The sequence below is a fragment of the Harmonia axyridis genome, chromosome 5 (genome assembly GCF_914767665.1).
Source record: "Harmonia axyridis chromosome 5, icHarAxyr1.1, whole genome shotgun sequence".
In the NCBI taxonomy this organism is placed as follows: domain Eukaryota; kingdom Metazoa; phylum Arthropoda; class Insecta; order Coleoptera; family Coccinellidae; genus Harmonia; species Harmonia axyridis.
The window spans coordinates 40,922,447-40,938,236 of NC_059505.1; the positions used below are offsets into that span (position 1 = coordinate 40,922,447).

The following is a 15,790-nucleotide window of genomic DNA, read 5'->3' on the forward strand; positions in this document are numbered from 1 at the left end:
TTCCTTAGGAAATCTTCGATTAAGAATTGTTTATTTCAAAATGGCATCTTTTATACATAAAAATCCAGAAATCAAAATCATATTTACAAACTTCTAAAATAATTTATATCTTCAACATGGGGAAAAAATCAATAGAAACACATAAATAGTACGACAAACAATATTTGGTCTTTGAAGGAGTTTTCATTTCCTCGAAAATAGTTGGAAGGAAATTCACCCCCAAAAATTTTTAACCTGCCAATTTGGCATACATTATTAAGAGTATAATGCCTATTAAAACAGTAAACTATCAACAAGTGACAAAAACCAACAAAAATACAAGGTGATCTGATATTGTGTACTCGAAGAACAAATTTATATGACAAATATTCAAGTACATCTCTCTTTACATAAATTACTAACAGAAAAAAAAACAATATTGTCTCCCAAAGAATAGAAATTTGGAAATCTCAACAAAATATATTACGGAATAATAACAAATCATAAATCTCCTGAAAAAAAAAACAAATACATATAGCATAAATATAATCTGAATTTTTTCGCTAAGAAAATGATGAATTGGAAATTTGATGGCCATTATTGCAATATTGTAACTCAATCTCGATCACCTTCAAAACAATATATCAACAACTGTTCCAAAGTAAGGTACAAATAACCAGCAATTTATTTATCAAAAATATTCTATAAGAATATAAAAAGAAGTGTCACGACTGCCTACAACCAGGTATTGACCTCAGCGTTAAGCACGATATCTTCTTCCATTTTCTTTTAGTATTTTGTGCAACTACTGATTTATCGTTATTTTTTTCTTCGGTACCTTTCTTCATTTCTGAAACAAAAAATCATCACGAAAATTATCAATCAAGATTGAACAGATCTTCTTCGGCAAAGCAATTCGTTAGTGTGTAAATGTAAGCAACAAAAATATCGTTGGAACAAATGATAAAGACTTAGTATTGTAGGACAACACACTGGGAATTCAATTAATAAAGTATCCAAAAATGATTATTGTTTATAATAGGCTATTCCACATATTTTTCAAATGAAACATTGATATTTTCAATTTGCATAAGAAAGGAATCAAAAAGAGGTAGCCAAAATGCAATCTTACACAACGTGACGTCAGTGATGACGTCACTTTGGAGTATAAGCAAAAAAGTACAATAGTGTTTGTTTTCATTATTGATTTAACACTTTAATCTTTCAAAAATTTCATTCATTTTTTTATTGATAACGGATAAAACATTTTTTTTTATTTCAAATAATAACTGATATGAAATTTTTCATATTGATTTTGAATATTAGTATTAATAAAACAAATAGCAGGAAAATTAAAGGTTTTATCTGAAAAACATTCAAGACATACCAATGTGACAAATGACTCGAGAAATTTCTGATGAACCTTCATTATTGAAGCCCTATTGACATAAAAATCGAAGGATATATTCAATAATTTGGTTCATGTTGCAAAGCAATAGTGAAAATTTATGATATAGTACACACCATTCAATTCTCTCTCTGTTATATAGTGACTGGACGTATCATCATCATCTTCGGCACTTGATAAATCATAATAATGGTCCTGTAAATATGGTAAAACTGTCATTTTGTGTACACTGTCACCTTGCAGTGGAGGTACAGGAACTTCGGTCACATTCAGTTTAGGAGGCTTCCTTAAGAACCACCTGAAATCGAAATAGATATTCAAAACTGAAATCTATTCGTAAGAATCAGTATGTATTTCACAGAGTCATCGGAGTATATTATATTTACTCTGTGGCAATCGCACAGAAATGAGCGACATGTCACCTTTGACAGAAAACACAGAACTATTTAGTTGTTTTTGTGATTTACGGCTTTAAATGTGAGGTTATTTGCCTTTTAAATGAAAAATCAATCAAAATGAAAATCAGAAACTCACGGATGTTGCCTGATCTGTTGTATACTAAATCTACGATTGGGATCCTTATCAAGCATGCCCGTTAACAGTGACTTCAGAGGCTCTTCAATTTCCAAAGGAATTGTAAAATCGCCCTTTCCTATGTTTTCGAACAGCCTGTAGATGTTGTCACCCTCGAAAGGATACGATCCTGTGGTTATGTTGTATCTGAAAATTACACAAGCGTAACAATACAAGCGAACTAGAAATATAAAATGAACAAGTGTTAAAATGAGCCTTCTATATGAGTAATATACATTATTTTCACTGATTCACTGAATTTTTCCATGAATATCGTTCAGTGATTTTTGCATTGAAAAATGTTGGTTGGCAGAACTGTTTTCTGCAGGTATCACAAATTTGACAGGTAATAGATAAATCCGTGACAGTACCAACATGTAAAAGTGAAATATAACTATGAAATATGTGTGAAACTAAGATATTCCCGCACGATTTTGTTCTACAAGGTATGGCAGGATAATATCTTTGAGAACAACACACTTACAATGTGACTCCGGAACTCCAAACATCGACTTTGAATCCTGGAAACGTTTCAACGCCATTTGCAATTTCTGGAGGTTGGAAGGCAGGAGATCCTTGTCCTTGGAAACATGTGTCATCTTCGGCAAAAAGGTCTATAGTCTGGAAACAAGGGATTTTACTTAGCCTTATGAAGTTCTAGTAACTATACTATAATCCACAGAATCATTTTAAGCCTTTAACAATATTGCCATTTTCAGAAATTGAATTTTAGTGTCTGAAGATGACAACATCGTTGTCGAAACATAAGTTAAACACTTATGAAGATTCTGTGGATTACAATGTGGTTACTATAACTTCAATAAAATATAATGTCCACTGTGAGCTCAAAAAACTTCATATATATAATCTACGGCCAATGAAGGGTGTCCCAATTTTTGAATTGCCCACCATTTTAGTTGTCAAAATGACACATTACTGACTCCATGTTTATTTCCGTAAATAAAGTAAAATGAAATTAATTTTCACAAATTTTATTTTATTTCATTTAATAATAAATTTCCATCAAGTGAGGTCCCAATACATTCAATATTTACTTCCAGGAGTTAGTAAACATGGAGTGTTACACGTTAAAACAACGCCTACTATTGAATACTTGAACAAGAAGTGCATGTCAATTTCGCGCACAAAATAATATTTAGTGAAAAGGGCCACAGCTTAACAGGCCAATTGAAAAGTCCCCGGTCTACCATATTAAAACACATTTTTTTGACAAAACGCAATATTTTATCAGCACACGAAATTCTTTTTTTACCATCTTTTTTCAAATAACAAAAGTAGCTAGACTCACAACGCAATATCTCACAAACTAATGGTCGGACTACTGTCAACTTTTGACACGTATCGTTTGAAGGTTGGTACTAACTAAAAATCATATGGATTTAATACTAGCACCGCCATCTGTGCATCAGACCGGGGACTTTTCAATTGGCCTAATACGTTTTGGATTGTGTAAAATCTCGGAAAATTAACAACACATAATCATGAAACTGAGAATATATATATTGCTACAATTATACTGAATACAATATTCTTATTGTGAAGTCTCAGCAGTTTTGGAGTTATGAATTTTGAATATTTCATTGCCAATAGAAGATTCATGGGTTAGTAGTTAGACGCCGAAGACTTGGGTTCGAGTCCATCGCGTTCCTATATTTTTCATTTTGTTTTAATGGATTTGAGACATTCTATCAGAAAATAATAAAACGCCAAGTAAAATTTGCAGTATTTTTTTATCAATCTGTTATTATAAAGGGTTTTCCAATAAGAGATGTCATTTTGATAATAAAAACAAACGAGCATATTTCAAGAGAAATCAATGGATATTTATTTCATTGTGGAAAGGAAGGGATGCCATCAACGATGGAAAACTTTATCAGTCAAATGGCTCCCACGGCTACGGTAGCAGCACCATAACCTTTTCATGAAATTTTCCACGACTAATTCGCACATTTGCGAATTCCATCTTCAAGTTTTTAAGGTGCTCTAAGACGACCCAAAAGTGCTTTTAGTTTTGCGAACTGTGACTGCAAAATTCTCACCTGTAGTGAATTTCAACAATTTAAATGCTTTGCTGAAGCGCATACCGTTCCATGTTTAGTAATGACGTAGTTTTTACTTGTCAACTGTCGAAAGATGACAGCTTCAAAAGTGACAGTTGCCAGATAGCGAGCTATATAACCTCTTATATTGAAAAACCCCATAAATTAATCATTCTGTATTAAGAAAATACAAAAAGAAAGAAAAAGAAGTACGATTTCCAAGTATGTAATATCATACGATACTAATTATCTATCTGGTTAATGTATCAACAAGAATGCCATCAACATAACCATTGTCAAACAGAAGATTTCCACGCTATTTCATAGGAATCAAAATCGAAAGCAAACCAAGGAGAATGCACGTCATCAAGGGAGAATAGCGATATACCAGTTTCACCCTTATTAGGGATCATCAGTACCGCATAACTCAACCCAAATCTTCTGTTCGACAATGGTTATGTTGATGGCATTTTTGTTGATACATTAACCAGATAGATAATTAATATCGTATGATATTATATACTTGGAAATCGTACTTCTTTTTCTTTCTTTTTGTATTTTCTTCATTCATTACCAAGTGCAGGTGTTAGCCAATTTTATATTATTTATTACATTCTGTATTATTTGTGTAGTAATCCTAATCTAAAGATTTCTTCACCCATTGATTGAATGCGTTCTTATCTTATCGAAATCCAGCTATTGTTATAATTAGCGAATTGAATTTATTTATAACCAGAATCATGCACCACAAGAATGAAAGATGGCCCAACAAAGATGTTGAAGTTCACCTTTCTGCTGGGAGATTATACAGAGTAACAAATATTGACCCATATTTATTCTTGGGAGACACGCTGATAATGGCAAGATTGAGTTATCGAAAAATCTATTGACCTCAAAATATCGCTTTGAGAGAAATCTAAGATCACTATTTCACAGAATCACTTCTCATCAAGTAATTATGTGAATGTCGGAGAAAAAAAGATGTTTCACCTAATTTTGATCTCTTCTACCGCGGCAGTGACGGCGGTGGTCTTCAAAAAAAGGTACATATTGCCAGTGTTTTTTTTTGTCACCCAAAAAAACTTATCATCGCCGACATACAAATTTAGCGATTTTCGATTTAGTATATTTGTGAAATGTGCTAGGAATTGTGTCGATTTTTCTATTATATTCGCGTCGTTTTTTTTTTGTGTTGGTTCTATACGTATAAAAAATGTGTTTTCAAGGGCTGTTCAATTTTTTTGTCGGATGTGGAGAATGGTAAATTCAGCAGTTGTGGCTCATTGTGTTTCTGATTTATTGTTTCCAATCCTTTGGAATCGTTTGAGAAAAACATTTGAGATTTTCTGACTGAGGATATATCTCAAAATATTGCCATACCAATTGGGAATCTGAACACTGATTATTCAATCAAATTTCAACAACTTCATATTCACAAAATCTAAATATAAAATTATTTATGACAGTCACAATACCAATATTTATTAAGAAACAATAAACCACTGGAAGATACGTCAATATTGTATAATTTCTAATCAGAAAAGCCATTACAAATCAGTCTTCAAAAATATCGATAAAATTAGGTACTTCGCTTTGAACAAAAATTAAAACAAAGAAATATATAGTTGCTAATATAAATAAATAATATGTGAAACAACAAATAGTCACGAAATTATTATTCTATTTGTTATTCAATACCTGCAAAAATTACAATAACTTCTAGGTTATCTTTCAACATTCTTCAAAATCAATTTTCATTCAGGTTGCATTAATTGTTCTCAATTTTGCCAATAATTGCAGATGTGATTGAAAATTATATTATCTCGAGCGTTTCCAAAAGAAATACAAATAATAAAGCAAAATATTACTGATACGCAACAATTTTCTAAAACTTTTGATCAATCCATTTTCAATTAAAAACTATATTTATACTACAGGGTATTCCTGAATTAGAGGTACAAAGGAAAATGATAAACTTCTTGAATAATTTGAAGAAAAAGTCTTATAAACACGGGCTCGCATATTATTAAAAAAAATCAGTGGCAATTCCTTTCCACAACAAGTTAGGATATTATTAATTCAGGACAAAATGCACCGGCTCTTTGAAAATTGTGTTAACTCACCTCGGCTACTCCCAAATCAGAAATCTTCAAATCACCTTCTAAAGTCAGTAACAAATTACCAGGTTTTATATCTTTGTGAATGATCCTCATGCTATGCAAGTATTCTAAACCGTCAATTAGTTGTGTGAAATAACCATGCGCCTGATGAAGAGGAAATTTCTTATGTGATGTGGACTCTAGCATTACCTGTAGACTCCCAACGCAAAATTCCATAATCAAATACATTTTTTGCTTCTCATCGTTATAAATTACATCGACTAGACTGATTACATTTTTATGGTGCAATTTTTTTAACAAGTTTATTTCTCTGGAATAAATAATAACAGTTATATGTTCGAAAAACTGATGTAGAATTTTTAATTTTCAGTATAATAGGAGCATGTCGATGCTGCTTTGGGTGTCTTATTAACGTAAGTAAATCAGGTTTTCTTTATTTTTTAAATTTATATGAAAGATCAGATTTGAATTATAAAAAAATGGTTCTTTTGAATTTGATCAATTCAATTATATCATTTAGTATTCAATTAATCTAAATCGAATTAAATTTTCCTTTAGCTATAAATCTCTGGCCCTTCTTATTATCAGGAAAATTAATGAATAATACCAGATATATCCTGAGGATTATCTTCTATTTTAAAATATGAAAAAGTGGTTTGTGTATTTTAAAATTAGAATTTTATAGTTCCAAACTGAACATTATTAAAACCCTAATTGATATCTCAATATTCAATTGAGTGTGGCATTCAGGTAAAGAACCATTGATTCATCATTAATAAATGAAAATATAGTAAGTAATTGCAGTTGTAATAATCGTGTACCTTTCAACATTTTGTTCTCCATTCGGTATACGTCGTAACTTTCGTCTTTTTAAAATTTTCACAGCTCTTCTGCAAAGATTCTCTGAATCTAGCATTTCTTTAACTTTTCCATATGAACCCTCCCCCAGTAAGTCCCCCATCACATATTTCCCAACCATTTTCAATTTTCTTTTTTTAGTTTTATATAGAATTTGATTACTATCTACTCGATGAAAGAAATTAGATATATTTGGGAACGAAAGATCATCGTCTAGGTCTAAAGTATCGTTCACCCAAAGGATAGGTTTGTCGGCATCACTCAAGGGTCTAAGTTCTTCATCACTTTCTACCCTAAAAATTCTATTTGTTACTTCCGTTTCGTCGGGACTTTCCTCTGGATTATCATTTAAATTACACATATTTCTGTTCATTATTATTTTACACTCCCGCAAATGATAACATCAAATTCGCGTATCATTAAAACACAATTTTATTGAACTCTTTCAAACTATTTCCTCAATCCATTTCAACAACACTCTTGTTGACGATTCTTATACTTAGATTATAAATAATCTAAGTTCTTATACTATTTTCACGGAACTTCAAAATCTACAGCAACAGCTGTTTTTAGAATATTTATACAGATGTCACATGTCAAAATTCTCATTCTATGGTTGTGAAGTTTCATCTTTTGAGAATCAACTTTCTTTAGGAATTATCATTTATCGGTTCATCAAGGATATTATCTCGAGTAGTCTTCAAATTTGAGAAACAAATTGTGTAATGGGTAGTAGACGTCACTTATCCTGTTTGGATAGTTGTCAACATATCAACAAAAATAAATATTATCAGACCGATTTCCAATCGGAAGTTCTTATTCTTATCTTCGATGGTTTTTTGAAAGTCACCTTGACAACATTCAAACTCAGGAATTTCAAATTTATTTTGATACTTTGTTTCTGGAATACCCAAATCTGAAAGAATTTTTAATAATGTGAGTGAAAATTACTAACCAGATTTCATAGCCATGTTTGAGTTGTAGAAATATCAGCAGGTCATAACAATTATTCTATTTTTTTTCGAAATGATGATATTCAATTAATGAAGCAGTTTAAGCGAAATATTTCTAAGGAACTGACTAGTGGATCTTGTCTTATCAAAAAGTCGTTTATAATGAAATGTGAATGATGAATTAATTAGATTTAAAGTATTTTTTTTGTTCTTGACAGTTTAAAATGTGATTTATTTCTAAACGAAATTTTCAAACTGTTTTCAGTTTTGGAATACGGTGATACGGAGAAAACGTCGATCTTGTCAATCGACCCCCTCAGTTCCATATGATAAACAACGCAGTACAAGCATTAGTAGTGATGAAACAGAAGCAATTTTAATAGGAGATATAAATCCAGACCCACCTCTTTCACCTACAGATAGTTCTCCACCAACTACACCTACATCACCAAATGCGCAAGTATCACCAGAAATTTTATCCACTGTTGAAGAAGAAAGGACATCTCAAATTTCGACTGATAACACATCTTCCCTACATGCTGTCGAACTAGTAGCCGGAAGCCTTGTTGATATCGCATCCCAATTTTCTCTTGATAGAATAAGTGAAAAATCTGGGGAATCTGCAGGATCAAAATCAAAAAAACATTCTCCGAGCAAATCGCCAGAACAGAAGTCTGAAAAGTCTGATTGTGTTCATGTGGATATTGGTGAGGAGCAAGTTTCTTTCACAGTTGTAAAAGAGAGGAGAAGTCCAAAACGTAAATCTCCAGAGAAGCTTCCCTTACCTACATCTTGTAAGCAAACCTCTTTCTTTTCATTCTATGAGTTACCTACAAAGCAGTATTTCACATTTAGATATACCTAATCAATTTCATGAAAAAATCTGACTTCAAAACTTCTTGCTCTGGGTAATGCCTTGTTAAGTACTGATTTGAGGTATCTGAGGTACCTGCAAAGGGGTCCGCAAACGCTTTGTTTCCAAGATACAGGGTGTTTCTCGAAGTTCTACTTTTTTGTGATGATTATACCAGTTTATCGAATCTTCGCTACAGATTCCGTGAATAAGTACCAAAACTTATAATTAATGTATTCAGCATAACTCACTAACTGGATCTTTACAATAATTTGGATTTCCCTGAGGATTACTAGAGAAATGGAATTTTTTTTCTCGAAATCGGTAGCATATACAACAAAACTACAAGAAACCAAAAAGTGTAGTACTGGACCAAAGTTTTTTTTACAGTTCTTTAAACTACCAATGATCCACCAAAAATATTTCTAGGGGAAAGAAGCGGGTACAGTTCCAGAAAAAATATCACCCTGTAGATTTGCATTCAAAATTAGCGTATCAAATGGTGAAAACTTCAAATTGGAATATCTATGCCAAATTCAAGTTAAATATTTTGAGAAGGGAAGAAAAAACTGAAAAAAAACTTAGAAACTAAAGCGTTTGCTTTGTTTATAGGACTTTTTTCTTTAAAACGAGCATATTGCACTCATTGCTGATTTACATTGAAGTCTACAGGGTGGCCACTTTTTCAATGGGATTGTATTGGTAACTTTTAAACCATAAGAGTTAGAAGGTCGGTCAAATGGAGAAAAAGTTGCATGCATAGAAGCATTATCAAGCAGTTCAAACAAATCGAAATTATCAGGGCCGGTTATTGAGATATCATAAGAAAAGGAAATTCTGTCATTTTGATTTTTCTTTTTTTCCCACTTTATTTCAAATATTATCAAAAAATGTTACAGGAATTTTTTATTCGACAGTAAATTGTTCTCAATTCGACGTAATCAGATTTCGTATCCAACGTTTCGTGCTCTCTGGGCCACCCTCAACCTCATTTTTTTCAATACGGACCTGTATATTTTATGACACTTTTCGAAATAACTTTTAACGCTGAATTCAACGATATATCATACAATGTCATTCAAAGTTGATTTCCAGGTGATTTTGACCCTTACCCAATTTTCTTTGGGTTGGATCTGTATTACCTACATTTAGGTACCTTTAGTTTAATTAACAACATGCAATACATTTCGATGAGAAAATCAACTTACTCATCTTGAACTAAATGGAACATATCAAATCAAGAAACAAGTAATAATTATTTACATATCTCAATTCATAATAATTAAACGAATTATCATTCAAACAAAAAAAAATCGAATGATTATTCGAAAGTAAATAAAAATGAATGAAGTAAGTGTTCGAAATGTCCACCAGTTTGTAAAATGCACTTAACGGTTCTGGAACCCATACTTCTTATACATTTGCTTATTTCGTCTTCTTGAATACCTTCCAATACATTCTCAATCTTCTCGCGAGAAATCACTATTGTTGGATTTGTCATTTGTTCCATTGAAACAAATTACAGAATCGAACTTTATTTTGATATCATTACGATATAAGTTTTGCAAGGCTTGGTATTCAAATTTAAAATCATTGTATTCGCGTCTCTTGACTATTTTATTAACAGCAGTTTTTGATAAATTGCATACACTACAGATCCGACCCAAAGAAAATTGGATAAGGGTCAAAATCACCTGAAAATAAACTTTGAATGACATTGCATGATATATCGTTGAATTCAGCGTTAAAAGTTATTTCGAAAAGTGTCATAAAATATACAGGTCCGTATTGAAAAAAATGAGGTTGAGGGTGGCCCAGAGAGCACAAAACGTTGGATACGAAATCTGATTACGTCAAATTGAGAACAATTTGCTGTCGAATAAAAAATTCCTGTAACATTTTTTGATAATATTTGAAATAAAGTGGGAAAAAAAGAAAAATCAAAATGACAGAATTTACTTTTCTTATGATATCTCAATAACCGGCCCTGATAATTTCGATTTGTTTGAACTGCTTGATAATGCTTCTATGCATGCAACTTTTTCTACATTTGACCGACCTTCTAACTCTTATAGTTTAAAAGTTACCAATACAATCCCATTGAAAAAGTGGCCACCCTGTATATAAAAAATTGGTATGACATCAAATACATTTATATCCCATTGAATAATTGCTTACCAAGATGATCATCTGTCTCTCCAAATATCAGAACAAAAAGTCCATCATTTAATAATGATTTTTTGTTACAGACAGTCCGGAAAAAGGTTCATTGAAACCAAGTCCACCAAAGAGGCCGCCACCAAGACCTCAATCTCCTGATATTCAAGTTTGCAAACCAAAATTCACAGACAAACCTAGTAGGCCAGTGAACAGTAACTTCAGTTACGCTCAGATCGCTTCCAATTCTGCCCAAGCGAACGAAGGAATTGATGTTGATCAGGAAGCTGCCCTTTTCGCCATAAAAGAACCAGAGCCACCAAAACGACCAACATTAAGACAGATCCAACAAGACTCGTCAGAAAGTAATTCTGATGCACCAGTAATATTCCAGACGATATCCGAAGTTCACAGGGCCGATTCGACAGAATCTGACTATTCAGAAGAAGCAAAACTACCACCATCTGAACCCAAGCCCGAAGATACAGGAGTGGACCAAAGCAGCACAGCTGAGAGTAGTTCTGATGCACCACCAGTAATATTCCAGACGATATCCGAAGTCCACAGGGCCGATTCGACAGAATCTGACTATTCAGAAGAAGCAAAACTACCACCATCTGAACCCAAGCCCGAAGATACAGGAGTGGAACAAAGCAGCAAGGCTGAGAGCAGGAAAGACGAAACAGAGAAAGATACTAAGCAATCTTCAGAAAACGAAGGTGAAACTAAACAGGAAGAAGACAAGGAAAGACATATCCCAGCAGAGAGGCCATCTAGTGTTGCTGAGCCAAACGTTGACGACGAACCTTCAGAAAGTATAGAGGAATCACAGCAAACAGAGATAAACGTATCAAGCGTTGTGCTAGCAAGGCCACCAACTGCAGTTGAAGAAATAAGATCCGATAACATCACAAGTGAACAACCACCTGTTTCGGTTGACAATAAGCCTGACTCGCCCTTACAGCAACAAATTAGGATTGAAATAGACTCCTGCAGCTCTAATTCGATTTCTGCATCGAATTCCGGAAAGGACCCAGCACTGCTTGGCTTCCAATCGAGGGAGGACACTTTGGATGACCTTTCCGACATTTCAAACAGAGAAGTAAGGAACTATTCGGGTGAAACTGACAGCGAAGCCAACTCAAGATCTGAACAAATAAGTTTGAGTTCTTTTAATATCACCAGTGCCAGTGGACAACAGCCTACCGGTTCTCCGTCCCCAGTAGAAGACTATGATTCTCACCCGAACAGAATCAAGATTCAAATAGACACCTGTAGCTCGAATTCGATTTCAACTCCTGCATCCGGGAATATTCCAGATTTATTCAGGCCTAAACTGAGAGACAATACTTTGGAGGACATTTCGGAGATTTCAAACCGAGAAGTAAGAATTGACCCGAGTGAAATTGAGGCAAACTACGGATCTGAGCAGTTAAGCTTGGGTACAGACAACAGCACAAGTGGTGGTCAACCAGTTTCTAGTGAACCATCAGTGAGTGAAGACAACAAGCAGAGTAGTAACATTGATGTAGAGCCTTGTAGCGCCATCTCAACTACAGAGTCAAACTCGCAACAGGATCCATCTTCAATTGAATATCGTAGATTTACATGTGAAACGGTTTCGGAGGTCTCAAACGAAGAAGAAAAGGTCCAACCAGGTCAAACCGAAACAAGCACCAGTTCGGAACAGGTAAACACCGGTGCTGACGTTGGTGACCAAGCCCAATCAGTCGAAACTAGTAGCGCGAGTATCTCAACAGAGAAGTCGACCGAAACAGAACCATCAGTTACAGACAAACCAAGCGAAGGAACGACAGAAGGATCGCGCGAAAGCAGTTTCAGAAAAAAGAACAAAAAAAAGAAAAAGGGAAAGAAGAAGAATCAGGGATCATCAAACACTACCTCACCTTCGACACAACCGTCAGCTATACTAGAAGAAAATACTCCCGAATTGGCACAACCAAGCCTTGAGGAAGGGGCCGCAGATTCTAATATCTCCATCAGTTCGGTGGTCGTAGTAGAAGAGGGATACATTCAGGAGGGAGAGGAAGTCGAGAACACAGAGATCAACATACCGGCGCACAGAGAAGAAGGAGAAGAAATTCCAATTAAAGTTGAGAAAAACTTTGGGTATCTACGAAATCAGAAAATGGAGCAGGTTAGGGTTCTGACACTCAACGATAAGGAATTCCATGAGAGCGTACTGTTCAGACTGGAGCAGGATTGGATAATTGAATTTCGGTTGGGCCCCACATTGTTCGGAAGGAAAATTGACGTCTTTTGTAATTTTCCGACAGAAGAAGGTAAAACATTGAAGGAGTTTGATAGGAATGAGTACCGGAAATTGGAATGGCTGCAAGATGGAGGTACAGATAATTCTGATGATACAGCACTTTACGCTCAAGTCAAGTGCAGCATTTCTGGGAATTTCCAGTATTATTTGAAGGATAACAAGTAAGAATTTTACTTTTTAAGTTATAATTTTTTTTTTGTATTTATGCCATTAAACTTTTTTTGAATTTTCAGCTCGAAAGATGAACCACTTCGTGGTTCTGGTTACTTTTTGGTGGATCCCATATTAACATACGGTGATAACGAAAACTTACCCCTTGATTGTGTTCAATGTCAGACTGTAATTACAAAACATTTGGGTTCGTTCTCATCCTGGGAATCTAAATTGAAGGTTTCTAAAGAAAGTGGCTACAACATGGTGCATTTCACACCCATTCAAGTAAGGAACCCGAATCAGACATTGTATTTTCGACCATAATCCTATTTTTGATCGTTTTCAAATGATTTTAGGAACTCGGAGAATCTAACTCTGCCTACTGCCTCAATGACCATCTCAAAATGAACCCTTCCTTCAGGAAAGAAAATGGTGATATGCCCACTTTTGATGAATTGAGAGCTCTAATCCAGAAAATGAAGAAAGAATGGAAGGTCATTTCGATTTGCGACATTGTCCTGAACCATACGGCCAACAAAACTCCCTGGGTACTGGAACATCCGGAAGCAACATACAATTGCCTCAACTGCAAGTACCTGAGACCCTCCTACTTACTTGATGCTGCTTGCAGCGTTTTTCAAAGGGAAGTAAAAGAGGGACTTTATGAAACTAGGGGAATCCCGCCGGTTATCGACACTGTAGATCATTTAAATGTGAGCATATTTATTTTTTTATTTATTTACTTCTTTATTCTTGACCTCTAATACAGTACAAGTACTGGTGACATGGCCTATTTAACAATATACAAAAAATAATACTATAAAATATTCAAAACAACAACAAAGTTAAACTAAACAAAATAAATCTTTCAGGTACAACTTAAGCTTAATATTAAAGTTTTTTTTAGTTTTTATATACTTTATTTCTGGTGGTATTTGGTTAAATGCTTCTATTGCTCGGTAAATTGGGGAGTCCTGGGCTTTTCTTGTAAACCTGAGTTCACTTCTGATGGTACCTCTATCTCGGGTGTTATGACTATGCACATTCTGTACTAGTGTAAATCTATAATTTGACTTTATATAATTGTTCGTCACGCCATGAATCAGTTTAACTTGTTCCAATTTCTTTAGGTTATGAATGTCCTAAAGTTTAGAGTCCTTATATAATATTAATGTAGGTGTTAACATGCCATAGTTCAATAATATTTTTATAGTTCTATTTTGGAACACTTGTAACCTTGTTAATAATGTATTTGATGCATTTCCCCAACAATTAATGAGGTAGTTCAGTCTGGAGGAGATCAAGCTGTGGTAGATCATTTTTTTGTGTTGTGTACTGAACATAAATGAGCATCTTCTCAGTGAACCCACCACAGGAGTTAACCTACGTATCATGTGTTCTATGTGTTTTTCCCAATTCAATCTTTCATCAATATACAACCCTAGATATTTGTGCTGTTTCACACGATCAAGTGAAATATCATCAAACTCGACTTGTATTTCATGGAATGGCTTGTTCTTCTGCCTTATACACATATATACAGTCTTGTCTACATTTATGCTCAGTCTGTTATAACGCAGCCAGTCAGAATAATAAAGCAGATCAGCATATGTCAAACTGAAACAAGTTTTCCAGGAAATACAAATAAATCGAGTAATTTTAGAGAACGCTAAAGTAAATCGTTGAAATTTTCAGGCTATGCGATACCATCTGATGGAGTTTCTCCTGAGAGATTTAAGATTACACGAACTTTACATCTGCGATGTGAATGCTTATGTCTCCAAATTTATGGAAATGGCCCGACAACGTCAACCAGATGAAGAAGCTAAAGAGAACGTTGAGTTGAACATTATACAAGATCCCGACTATAGAAGAATGGCATCTTCAGTCGACATGGAATTGGCCATGAAAATTTACAACATATACAGGTGAAAATCTTCAGTTAATATTAAAATGAACAGCTCAATATCGCCACTAAATTTTTCATTGACAGAATTTTGGAGGTTATAAATGGTTGATCTCTTTTAATTTGTAAAAACTAAGAGTTATCAATGGCTCTGAGGGGTATTTGTTTCATAATTAAAATTATAACGTTTTTGAGTGTTAGATGTCATGGAAAATACTCATTAACAATAATCTGAAAATTAAAATGACAACTGTCAACCGGAGTGGGCGTGGTTACCGAACCTAACCAAAATAAAAGTACGGTTGCTCTAGTGACAGATAACTCACTGAAGTTTGAGGAAATAGTCACTGGTTTTTGAGGAAATTGACATATACGGACCACCAACTCAATAACCATAGCAACCAAGGTGATATACGGACCATACCCTATATAGCTTTTCTGGCAAATGAACATTTTTGTCAGTACCTCTTGCAGTTT

General features: G+C 34.0%; 2 protein-coding genes across 3 annotated transcripts in view; one reads left to right on the forward strand and one right to left on the reverse strand.

Moving 5' to 3' along the window:
* On the reverse strand, positions 1 to 7,497 carry LOC123680066 (serine/threonine-protein kinase STK11-like). Of its 2 annotated transcripts, none has more exons than XM_045617728.1 (6): positions 6,962 to 7,497; positions 6,144 to 6,450; positions 2,445 to 2,581; positions 1,922 to 2,107; positions 1,504 to 1,685; positions 1 to 829 (listed from the first exon to the last, which is right to left on the reverse strand). In XM_045617728.1, exons 1-6 carry the CDS (start codon positions 7,369 to 7,371, stop codon positions 705 to 707), a joined length of 1,347 nt encoding a protein of 448 aa, XP_045473684.1. In that variant the 5' UTR covers positions 7,372 to 7,497; the 3' UTR covers positions 1 to 704. The 2 variants fall into 2 exon arrangements, with proteins under 2 accessions (XP_045473684.1, XP_045473685.1); XM_045617729.1 differs by having other exon boundaries at positions 817 to 1,418.
* The window catches only part of LOC123680063 (glycogen debranching enzyme), a 26,259-nt gene continuing 15,426 nt past the window's right edge, over positions 4,958 to 15,790 (forward strand). Inside the window, exons 1-7 of the mRNA XM_045617725.1 lie at positions 4,958 to 5,063; positions 6,511 to 6,553; positions 8,217 to 8,745; positions 11,054 to 13,415; positions 13,488 to 13,692; positions 13,764 to 14,120; positions 15,103 to 15,335. Of these exons, the coding sequence (XP_045473681.1) occupies positions 5,002 to 5,063; positions 6,511 to 6,553; positions 8,217 to 8,745; positions 11,054 to 13,415; positions 13,488 to 13,692; positions 13,764 to 14,120; positions 15,103 to 15,335 (3,791 nt within the window). The 5' untranslated portion in view covers positions 4,958 to 5,001. The remainder of the gene's footprint in view (positions 5,064 to 6,510; positions 6,554 to 8,216; positions 8,746 to 11,053; positions 13,416 to 13,487; positions 13,693 to 13,763; positions 14,121 to 15,102; positions 15,336 to 15,790) is intronic.